Raw genomic sequence first — 11,933 nt, forward strand, 5'->3', positions numbered from 1 at the left:
CCCTATCCTCCTCCCCCCCATTTTACACACACACACACACACCCTTGTCTGCCGCCAGCAGAGTCCCTCGCGGCCTGGCGCAGCAAACAGATCGATACACCGGAGCTAGGCCGCATTAATATCTGTCGCTTCACCCCCCCACCTCGGCGCCCGCTCAACTGCTTCAACACACGCACACACGCGTGTACACACACACAGCCGGGCACATACACGTAAGCACCTAAATCACGCAGACACACAGAAACACACATCACACCCGTACCGGCGGCGGAAATGGCCCCTAGCTCCCGAGGGATCTGTCTAATTAAAAAAAAAAAAAAGTTGGGGGAGGGTTGGGGGGATGGATAGATTGAGGCAGAGAGTGAGAGGGAGGAGAGAGAGAGCAGGATGGATTTTTCTCTCATTAGAAGCCATGTCTCCTGGTGTGGCCTGGCCTGGCTTGATAATGATGAGTCCTCTTCTCCTTCGAGGGCGAGAGAGAATCGGGGAGAGGGAGGAAAAGAAAGAGAGGGAGAGGGGGATAAGAGAAGAAAGAGATGGAATGAGGCAAGAGGTGGAGGGCATAAGGTGCAGGGGAGAGGGCAGGTAGAGGTGGAGGGAGAAGGCACAGTGGTGGTGGTTGTGAGGGGTAAAAAGCACATACTGTGCTGCTTTTTGCACAGCAGGCTTTTTTTTTTAAATATCAGAAAAAATAATAGCAGAAATTTTACTTTTCATGGCGTGTTTTTCCTGGATCCAAATCTTTTTCTCGTATTCACTTAAATGGGGTCAGCTCAGTTCCAAAGCAAGACACATGGCTTTAAACTCTGTGTGGATATCTGTATATGTAGATGAATGGATAAGAAAATCCATCATTTCAGTGTAAAGGTGGAATGAGGCCGAGTGGTGTTCTTAATGACTTATTGGGTGTTTTTATAAGCTGCCTGCATACTTGACCCTTAAATCCATCACTACAGGATAATAAATAACTTTTGAGAGCATGTGCCGCTTCTGTTTTTTGTTCTAATAACTTGTATCACATATTAAAAGCCAAATATCAGCAGCTAAATGTATAATTAGTTGAATTATGTTTTTACAAATGTTCAGTAAAATACAACTGGATGCTAAACTTCATCTCCCTTTCTCCCTTTACATCCTCTTTCTTTTCTGATCCATCTTTTCTTTCATATTTATCCCATCTTTGTCACATCAACACTATCATCTCATTTCTTTTCCTCCTGCCGTGCTTTCCCCTGTTTTGCCCCTTTGCTCCGTAATGCAGACATGCTGCGAGCTCGCCAGGAAGCGCTGGCTGCGGCGGTGAGGAATCCAGTGGCCTTAGAAGCTCACCTGCCCTCGGCGGGAAGCTCTTCTTCATCCAGCCAGAGACGCAAGCAGGGCCTGCCGCAGCATCGGGACGCACATTATACCGACAGGTAAAAACATCAGCGCTGCCGTAACCAGCTGTAGCTGTTGAAACAAATACCCGCATTATTCATTATTAGGAAAAAAGAAACCCTAACACCTGCATCCACCTGGCACATGTATATAACTTCATACCATAAGAGTTGGAGTTAATCACCTGCCAGTTTGCATCAGCACAGCACTGTATAGCACCCCCACCCCCACCTTCCTCAGCGAGATCTGATCTCATATTTGGCTTTTCCTGTGTGCTGCAGAGTTGGTGTGAGCGTGTGCATTTCCACATACATGGCTAAACTGAGGATCCAATAACCTCTTGGCTACCACTGTGGAGTTGCACGCCTGCACGCCAGCTCTTCCTCCCTCCCCCCCAAAGCGCTGGCCCCTGCGCCTCCCAAACAAAGCCAGGGGCAGCGGGAGTGGGCGGGTAATTGCTTGTCGATTATTTATGTGGCGCGGGGAGAGGCGGGGGATCGATAATGGGCCGGCGGTGCGGCAGCAGGGTGTGTGCGCTTGTGTGTGCGCTTGTGTGTGCATGAGAGAGAGAGAGGCAGAGAGGGGTTGGTGAGGGGCAGGAGGGGGAAATAAGCAGGAAGCAGAGCGGCCAGGCGCTGTGTGGTGCAGCTCTGGGAGACTGTGGGGGTGTATATAGTGTGTGTGTGTTGTGGCAAGATTGGGGGGGGGGCTGAGTGTTCATGTGTTTGTTCCATTTTTCAAGCTGGCGGTCTGCATGCGTACTCATCTATGCGGATTGAATCTGGGTTTGTTTGTGTGAATATGTCTGCTAATTTGTGTGTGCGTGTGTGAGAGAGGCCAGTGGTGCAGTGTGAATGTACTCAGTGAGCCGCGGCTGTTCTCCGACAGCACACAAAGTAATTAGCCACACAGGACCGGGGAGAGTTAACTAGGCCTCACCCTACCTCCGTCCGTCCGTCTGTCTCTACCTCACTCTGCCCTGCTTGTGCGTTCTGTTTAACCCTCAGTGAAACAGTTTAATCTGTCTATCACTTGTGCTATTGTCCAAGCAGTAGTACAGGAAGAAAAGACAAATGGACCTAAGGCTGCTCGATATAACGATATATATCGGATGACGATATAAAAACGTCTATCATTTCATTTTACGCTATCGTTTCTTTCGTGGTGTCGCAAAATAAACAGTTTACAGCAATATTTTTTCATGGTTTTGATGGTCACTGTAGTGGCTATATTAATTTCTTAAAGTTCTCTCTTTCTCTTACATTTTATATAACCACACTACGGACGGACAAGCGCCTGTTTTAATGCGTTATGGTTAGCAACAATGATGGTAACAGCATTGCGTGTTCGCTTGTTTATGTTCCACATAAACCTTTCGCAATAAAGCTCAAGATCCTGTTGAGACTTTTCAAAATAAACTGAATCACGTGAAAGAGCAGATTATTTACGGATGAGAATTAAAAAAGAGCCGCCAGGTGCTAAAAAATAAACCTTAGACTCAAACGTTAGAACAGACTTTTCCCCGCAGCACGCCGTGTAATAAATACTCACAAAGAAAACGGCGGCCGTTACAACTTATGTCTAAAAATGTATCGTTTCATGCATCGGTTAAAACACTCGACTCCAGGTACACGACGCGCAGCTGGAAACACTTCCCGCAAGTCGAGCTGCCCGAGATTCACAGAATTTACAGAAAATGTTACATTTTTGTGATTTATATCGTTATCGGACGATAGAAATAGATAAGTAACGATAAACAAAACTAGTAAAAAGAAGAGAGAGAGAGGTGGGGGGGGGGACAGAGAGAATGAGTGCAAAAGTGAGGAGAAAATTAATATGGAGATAATTGGTATATTGAAAAAAAATAATAATAACAGCAATAAAATGAAGAATGAAGGCTGAGGGAGTGAGTTACAGATGGAAGCGCTCCCCTCTCTTCCTCCCTAACTCTCTCCGTGGCTCACCTTTCCATCGACCCCTCATCATTGATTACCTGGGGCCCATTAGGGCCCATTGTTAAAAACAAATCATTAGGGCCGCTCGATGGGCTTAGAGCCTGGCGTTCCATTTGTCTGGCCTTAAATGGCACTAAGCTCACCAAGCATCTGCAAGGCAAATAGGGGAGGGGTAGAGACAAGTAAAGAGAGTGTGTGTGTGTGGGGGGGACATTGGAGCATAAAGCGGGAATGAAGAAAGGGAAGCAAAAAAGGAAGAGAGGAGATGGGAGATGGCGAGATGACGGAGTAGCAGAGAGAGCGAGAGAGAGAGATGAACAAAAATAGGGAGTGAGGAGATCGGGAGAGTGTGAGATAAGGGGAGGGTGGGAGAGGGAGAGAGAGCGCAAGCGTGGAGGGAGCCTCATCCATTTTAATGAGCTTCCTGTGTAAATGTGTTCCTGCGGAGAAGGAGCCGAAGGCGGCCGCGCGGCGCTCCTAATCCCCCCACGCTCCAGTCATTAAGGGCAGCCCTGTCACACACACTTACACAGACGCACTTATGCACACACACACACTGCCTGGGCTGCTGTGGGACGGGGCCGCTGTCGCCACTCTGACAGGTCGCCACACACCAGTGAATTCCCCAGGAGCCCCTGGCCTCACTGCAGGCAGGAGACACACAGGCTGAAAGAGAGAATCCAGCGATACAGTTTTGCTTGATTATGAGTCCACCTTGCATTTGTGAGTCTGCCTATTTTCAGTCTCTGAGTTTTTTTGCCTCATCTTTTTATAGCATGTCAGTGGTTTGCCAACAAAATGCAAAGATGGTGCAAAAAAAAAAGAGAAAATAAAACCACACAGAGAAAAACAGACAAGTACACACAAACACATGTAGGAGCACCCAACACACACACAGCCCCAGAGCAAAACGACTAATGTCTGCCACTCCTCCCTCAAAATTGCCTCCTATAAAAAGAGGAAGAGAGGGAGAGATGAAGGAAGGGAGTGGAGGGGAGTGTCAGACAAACACTCCTTCTCTTCTCTCTCTCTCCTCTTTCTCTCTCTCTCACTCCCCGTGATTAGGCCTAATTATGGTGGCGCAGACGCCTGGCAGCCCCAGTCATGCAGCTTTAATTGACCGTTATTCATTTGAGGGCTAACGCTAGGCAAGGGTAGGCGGTACAAGAAGAGGGAAGAAGAAAGGGGGAATATCAGAGGGGTGTGGGGGGGGTGATGGGAATTTGGCATGCGGGAGCCATGGTCGGGCGGTGCGGGGGGGGGAGGCTTGGGGGGCGCCTTAACGTAGCCTAGTGGAACTGCGCGTCGGAAGGCTAATTGCTAGCCCTGAGGGATTAGGCCAGGTGATTACACACTGGGCGGTGTAATTACATAAGCAGCGGCTAGCGGGGCCCCGGCTCGCGGCTCCAGGGTCACGCGCCACAGCCCTCACCCAAGATTAATTGGAGCTGCCACTGGAGTGCGAGGCACCGCCGGAGAGAGCGGTTATACGATTAGCATTAACATTTCAGCGGCGGAGGCGATCGATGAATGCTGCCGCCCCCCCATTCCCTCCCCTCTCCAGCACACACACCCACCCACCCACCCTCTCAGTGCTGCCTCTGCCACCTCACACCTCCCACACCACCCCATCTCATCCACCAGCTCTCGTAGATGTGCCCTCCCTCTTCACAGTTCCCCTCTCTCTCTCTCTTTTCCCTCACCATTTAGTGAGGCGGGAGACATGCAGGCGCTGGCTAATTTGAACACGGTTGCAAAACAATATTTGCGGTCGCATGTGTCCCAGTGTTGGTTTTGACTCTGTTGTTTTCCTCAGCTTGTTTCCCGTGTATGCTTTTGTGCGGCGGCAGTCGCGCACAGCTGAGCTCTGATTGGTGTGATTGCAGCAGAGAGGGGAGCAGAGAGGGGAGTGAAGTGGAGACGTGTGGGTAAAAGAAGCTCGAGCTTGAGCTCAGGAAAAGGCCCTGGAAAAGGCTCGAGAGAGGGTAGAGAGACAGAGCAGGCGGGCGGCATCATCATCCACTCTGGGATCAAAGCCTCGCACACTCTGACGCCTTCAGTGGGTCAAAGTGCACATGCCTCACTTTTCACACATTACGTGCTGCTTCAGAAGCCATATTCCCGCGCCCCCAAGGATGCACGCCAAACTGAAAGAGGGACAGAATGACAGAAGGGAGGGGAAAAAGGGAAGTGATGCACAAGGCGAAAACAGGATAAGATGAAGGGATGAGGAGAGATAAAAATACACAGGCAAAAGGAATAACAGTAGAGAGCAGACAGATTTTTCAGAGGTCATAGAGAAGGAGAGAGAAGGGAGTAAAGAACAGAAAAAAGGTGGGTAATACAGAGGGAGAGATGGAGAAAGAGGGGGAAAGGTGAGAGGCACCTTTCCCCCTCAAAGAGGACAAAAGACTAAGCCAATAATGGAGAGGCCTTTTCAGAAACAGGGGTTGTAGGACGCTCCATCTTTTCACTGGCTTCAATGCAGCCTGGAGAGAGGGAGGGAAGCAGGGAGAAGAGCACACAGAAAAAAGGGGAGAGGAGGAGAAGAGAGGAGGGATGAGTGTTAATTAGAAGGTCCTTCAGCCCGTGGCCCCGGTCAAGACGCAGGGGCCGCCCCAGCTGTCGGAGCATGACACACTGGCATTGTGCATTCAGCCCTCATTATGTGTGTGGGTCTGGAGTTGTGGCGTGTATGTGTGAGGCGGCAGGGGAAGGAAAGGCTGCAGTCCAGGGTACAGCAATGGCCAGCGGCGCTTGCTGCGGCGTGACAAGACTGATGAGGCGCTGGGGCGACATGAGGGCCTCTGGAGCACCACTGATAAAAATACACCGCATACATTGGCAGTGTGGCACCATTCGTGCACGCACACACACAGACACACAGAGCAGAAGCTGAAATTTTCTGAGAAGAGAGAGGGGAAAAAAATCAAAATGTGAAGTGAAAACTGTTCCATTGACGTAGGAAGTCGCGTGTGCCGAACATTCGTGTTATTTCAACCTATTTAGTAAAATTAAAATTGAGATTGATGTTTTTGTTTAATTTGTGTCCACAGAGAAATGTCCCATCCTCCACCCCTACTGTCCCCTCCAACTGCTCCTCACATCGCCTTAGGACCTCACTTGCGGCCTCCTTTCCTTGGCATGCCCTCTGCTCTTTGCCAAGCCCCCGGTGAGTCATAAGTAATTCTAAGGCCAGATGGATACTTTTGCACAACACACAAAGAAAATCAAATGTTCACCCTAGTATTTCTCTTTGGCACTTTGATTTAGTTTGTAACATGTTAACTCAAAGATTCCTCCAAAACTTGGGACATTGCATTGTTACATTTGTGCTGTTTTTGTTACAGGTTACGGTTTCCTTCAGCCAGCTCAAGCAGAGCTCTTTGCCCGCCAACAGGAGCTCTTGAGAAAGCAGAACCTGGCCAGGTGTGTTTAATAAAGTGATGATGAAAGCCTACATCAAAAGTATTAAGATATGGGTTTAGGAAGCTTTTGGACTGTGTGGTAAACCTCTCTGTGTTTCGCTGCCGCAGACTTGAGATGTCAGCCGAGCTGCTGAGACAGAAAGAGTTGGAAAATCTCCACCAGCGACAGCAACAGCAACGTCTGCTGGGCTCTGACCCTCTGGGGGCTCTACCTCCTGGAATTCCTCTCGACCATCCAGCATTGCGGAGCCTCCATGACATCCCAGAGGGCCATCCTCTCCGCGAGGAACTGGCCCGCCGCACGAACGCAATGCTGGTGCTTCGACACGGGGCTACCACGCCCCTCCTAACACTCAACCACCAACAACAGCAACAACCGGGGGCGTCGTCCACACCCAAAGACACCCAGCCGCAGAGCTCCACTGCTGGCACAGATGCCGAATCCAGAAAGATGGCCCGCAGGGTCCCCCAGACGCAAATCCATAGTGGGGATCACAGAGAAGGAAGGGAGGACAGAGGAAGGGAGGAAGACATGGAAGTGCACGAAGAGGAAATGAAGGACTCAGACAGCGAGACAGAGATGTGCGATGAGAGACTGGAGAGAGTCGGTGCCAAGTCCAGCAGTAAACCCAAGGACAGGGGTAAAGACACTGGCAGCAAGGGAGTGTGTGACAGTGCCAAGGAGACTGTAGAGCGCTCAGGCAGGCTGAGCGCCCCTTGTAGTTCTGCAGGTACAGAGTCCCCCAGTCGCCACCTTTTTACCACTGGACTGGGCAAAACCGATCTGAAGTACCACCTGCCACCAGGGTTCCTGCCACCGCTACCTGCTCTTCATGCCCAGTCATTTCCCTTCGGATTCCCCTACGCCAACCCTTATTTTCACACGGGTGAGAGACTCAGACGCGCACACACGACACACAGAGCTCAGAGCTGACACGTGAAATCCATTAGAATCACTCTCTGTGCGTGTCTCTAGTGTGGAGGCCTCTCCCTGTTAGGGCCTCTTCCTCTGACCCCAGGGTGACCCACATGCACGCCACCAACAGCACAGCCACGTGGGCAGAAGGGAGGGATTGAGGGGGTTGTTGGTTTGCAGGCATAAAGTGGGATGACATAGCAGCAAGCGGCACGTTTACTTTATGAAAGCATAAGAAAAGACTCGTAATGAGCACCTGAAGGAAACTGTAACAGTCATTTATTAAATGAGTTTAAGATATCTATTAGTTTACTTAATTTATTTATGTTAACAGAGCCAAAGACACTTAAAACCAAACAAAAAAATACACATTTGAAAACAAATAGCACCTTTGTACCTGGTGTGTGTATATATTGACACATCATTTTCACACACTGCTGCTTTTTCAGGCTCTTTGGGAGGTCTTTTCATGGATGGGGAGGACTCAGCCACAGCAAACCCTGCAGAGGACATCAGCAAGTGGAGTGTGGAGGATGTGTGCGGCTTCATAAGCAGCCTGGCAGGATGTGCTGAATACACACAGGTGAGAACGTAGAGAGCAGGAAAGAGAGAAGGGGACTGAGGCCAGGGGCAGGCTGATTATTAACCATAGAGGAAAAACAGTGTACTAGGATATAATTCAAACCCCAAAACCACTGCAGTACTGTCAAAGGCGTCTCATTATATTTAGGTAGAAGCAGTAAACCTGCAGCTTTTTCAAGGTTTTTGTGAATGTGTGTGGATGCATGAGAGAGCATGGTCATGTTTAATGGTTTGAGCCACGTTTGTGTGAATGACGGTGAGTTTAAAGTGCATGTAGGTGTAGCTTGTGTGACTGAAACGTGCATTTGTGTGTTAATCCAGGCTGTGCGACGTTCCAAAATGAACTATCCAGAGAAAGTTCTCATCATTGGAAAATGGAAACGAGTAAAATATTAGGACTAGGTATTCAATTCAACTTATTTTATATAGCGCCAAATTACAACAACAGTCACCTCAAGGCGCTTAATATTGTCAGGTAAAGACCCCTACAATAACCCAGAGAAACCCCAACAATCAAATGACAACCTATGAGTGAGCACTTTGGCAACAGTGGAAAGGAAAAACCTCCTTTTAACAGGAAGATTCCTCCAGCAGATCCAGGCTCAGGGAAGAGCAGCATGTGCTGTGACCAGTTGGGGGTGATGGAAAGGAGATGAGACAAAAGACATCTTGTGGAAGAGGGCCAGAGGAACATTTCTGGAGTCAGAGACGTGTATGGGGAGGGATTTGCTGCTGTCCTGACTCCAAGGGAACTGATAAGGAACAAAGTAGACACCATAATTAGGCTTCAGCTGTCTTAGACTCGGAGATTTAGATGAACCTTTTTGCACAATAAATGATAACCGTATATACATATGGCATAGAAAACATCCCAATCCCAACATTACGATGTTTAAAATGATAAAAGACTACAGTCTCTACAATTTGAATCATCCATATTGCAAAAATGTTTCCTGATAATCTCCAATTGCGTTCTCAAAATGAGTATGAAACATTTTGGAATAGAGCCCACTGTTCTGTAGTGTTCGTGTGAGCGAATGTGTAGGGTCGCGTGGGTTTCTGTGTGTGTCGGGGCTGTGGCTGAAGAGGCTGTGTCTCCGCCAGGTGTTTCGGGAGCAGGCCATTGATGGAGAGACATTGCCACTGCTCACTGAGGAGCACCTGCTCAACACCATGGGATTAAAGCTGGGGCCCGCACTCAAGATCCGCTCACAGGTACACCTCACAGACCTGCGCGTGTGAGAGTGTGTGTGTGTGTTTGTGTATGATCAAGTGGACCCGTGTTTGTCTGAGTGTGCGTTCCCGTCTGTAGGACCGAGACAAACTGCTAGAATAGTATAGCTGATTCCCTTAAACTAGCCTGCCCCACATTCTCAGCCTCTCTTCTTCTCTCTCTAAATTCAGTACACATTAGTCCATAACCCGATGCTCAACAGGCTGTACTGACAGTCATGTGATCTCCTCTCGTCTCCTCAGGTGGCTCGCCGCGTTGGCAGGCTTTTCTACATGACAGGATTCCCGCTGGCATTCCCGTTTCCACCTTCTGCTGCCCTGCGACCCCCAGAGCGCGATCGGGACCCCCTGACTGCGCCATCTGACACACCCTTGCCCCTCTCTCTCTCTGTGCCACACCGACCCACTTCCACCAGCAGCAGTTCCTCCCCTTACAGCGGCCCCACCCCAGGTTGCTCCTCCCCCAAACAGGAAAACGGCAATGTGGTAGGACGATACGAGGCCAAAACCCCCTCATAGGAGTGTAAGGGAAGGGGTGAGAATGGAAGACTAGTCTCATGAATGGGGATGGGGGAGTGTAACTTGAAGCAGACTGACCTCTCAATACCTTCACCTTTTGAGCTGAAATTTACGGGACAATAACAGACTTGAATAAAAAACAAAGACAACTGGACAGTATGGACCGTATCCGACAAACCAATCAGCTGAGTTCCTCTGCAGGGGCTGTAGCCGAGCAGAATCCAAAGAAACTGGGTTGGAAGGAAGAGACGTGAAGCGACAGAGAAAAAGGAGACAGCTGGTCACAGCAAGCCTGCCAAAAAAATGGAGCAAAGCCCTGCCACAAATGCGACATTCTTGCAAGTCAGACAGTCAGACGCTAGCGGAAACTCTTCCTTCCTTCCTGGGCTGGAGGAAGCTCTGCTCACTCGCTCACTCTCTTTCTCTAGTCTCTGCATCTCTGACTGCTCTCACCCAGAACCCTGCAAAGCCCAGGAATTTGAAAAAGAGACATTTCTCCCTCCCTCCCCTCTTCCTCGCCCCTTTCCCTGAGGCCAAACAGCAGCGTGGTGCTGTATGTTGGTTTTTCTTTTTTTTGGTTATTTTTTTTCTTCTTCTAGAGGCTGGAGTTGAAACATATATGCTGAGCAGCACCAGATCTGACCAGCTTCCTCTCTTATCACTGCAACTATGCATTCCGCTGTCCCGATACCAAAGATGACCGGATATGTGGAATTGAAACCATGTTTCACAACGTGTCTGCGCTTCTTTTTGCATTAACGGTCAAACAGGGGAATGCTAGGCTTAGTGCCTCACTCAGTGGGACTCTTATTTGAGATGACACAGGTAGAGCCGTCGTTTACTGACAAACAAAGGATTAAAAATGCTAAGAAATGGAGAAGCCTCAATAGCAGCTGTGGTTTGTACCCCTTATGTCATTGTACGCTTGTGTTGACTACTGTGGGAGGTAGGAAAAACATGCAAAATTGTACAGAATCATGCTTAAGATGAAAATATCCTGAAGATTACATACGTGGTACTTTTACTTTTTGTTAAATGTAGTTGCACGATTAAGGTTTTCTTTACTGGAAAAAAAAAAGTGACTTGCTGAACTTTGGTGGTACTTTTTGTTCATGAGTTTTTGTTTTGCCCTTTTTTAAAAAAAGTGTGATATTAAAAAAAAACAACAACAAAAAACGTATGCTCCAATCTTGAATGCTACTTCAGCATATAAATATGAGGACAAAAATATTTATAGGACTTTTAATGTAGTAGATAAAACAGATGGTGATATGTATTAAAATTAGCCCTCAAGATGGAATTCCAAAGATACTTTTACTTTCTCTCTTGGTTGCAGGGAAAAGAAAGGCACAAGCTCTTAATGCAAATGTTTTGAATTTGTTATGTTTTTTTTGTTTTTTTTTACTACGCAAACAAATTAAAAATGGTCTCTAGATTTCCCTTCAAAAGTTTGTCTTCATCCTATTTTTCTATTCACCACACAGGTGAAATAAATGCTAAAGAAAGCCTCTTCTTTCTCTCGTGTTTGCTTCAAATATCAGAAATGCTCTTTCCTCCTCAGGTGTTTGTGGTACTTTCGTTAAAAAAGAACATGCAGGAGGCGGGGTGTGTGTGTGTGTTTTATAAAGGGGAGGTGACCCATGGGGGGCACAGTTCGGGTCAACACCAGCTGTCGGAGTGTGAGGTTCAGCCGCAGGCCAAGGCCTCCCTGCCTGTGGGGGTAAACCTGACCCTCCTCGTATACCCACACACGCACACAGCAACAGAACCAGGAGCAGCCCTCGCTCACACTCGCCTTCCTCCTTCAAAGCGGTGCGCTCTTCACTCTGCTGGGACTTCCCCTTCGCTTTAGGCGGGCCTCTGCACCAGGAGGTTCAGAATTCACTGAAAACCACCGCAGAGGAAACGTGACGACACACAAGA

The 11,933-nt window shown here is 48.5% G+C and overlaps 1 protein-coding gene across 6 annotated transcripts in view; it reads left to right on the forward strand.

The window, feature by feature from the left end:
- Positions 1-11,518, forward strand: part of samd11 (sterile alpha motif domain containing 11) — an 83,697-nt gene extending 72,179 nt beyond the window's left edge. For 5 of the 6 annotated variants that reach the window (XM_005914934.3, XM_014339806.2, XM_005914932.3 and 2 more), the window contains 7 exons: positions 1,262-1,415; positions 6,389-6,504; positions 6,683-6,761; positions 6,869-7,647; positions 8,126-8,259; positions 9,363-9,473; positions 9,735-11,518. In XM_005914934.3, the coding sequence (XP_005914996.1) occupies positions 1,262-1,415; positions 6,389-6,504; positions 6,683-6,761; positions 6,869-7,647; positions 8,126-8,259; positions 9,363-9,473; positions 9,735-10,010 (1,649 nt within the window). In that variant the 3' untranslated portion in view covers positions 10,011-11,518. The remainder of the gene's footprint in view (positions 1-1,261; positions 1,416-6,388; positions 6,505-6,682; positions 6,762-6,868; positions 7,648-8,125; positions 8,260-9,362; positions 9,474-9,734) is intronic. The other variant, XM_005914933.3, reaches the window with a different exon arrangement.
- The last annotated feature ends 415 nt before the right edge of the window (positions 11,519-11,933 follow it).

Source organism: Haplochromis burtoni, unplaced genomic scaffold, assembly GCF_018398535.1.
Source record: "Haplochromis burtoni strain Fernald_Lab_line unplaced genomic scaffold, NCSU_Asbu1 Contig_9, whole genome shotgun sequence".
Classification (NCBI taxonomy): Eukaryota; Metazoa; Chordata; class Actinopteri; order Cichliformes; family Cichlidae; genus Haplochromis; species Haplochromis burtoni.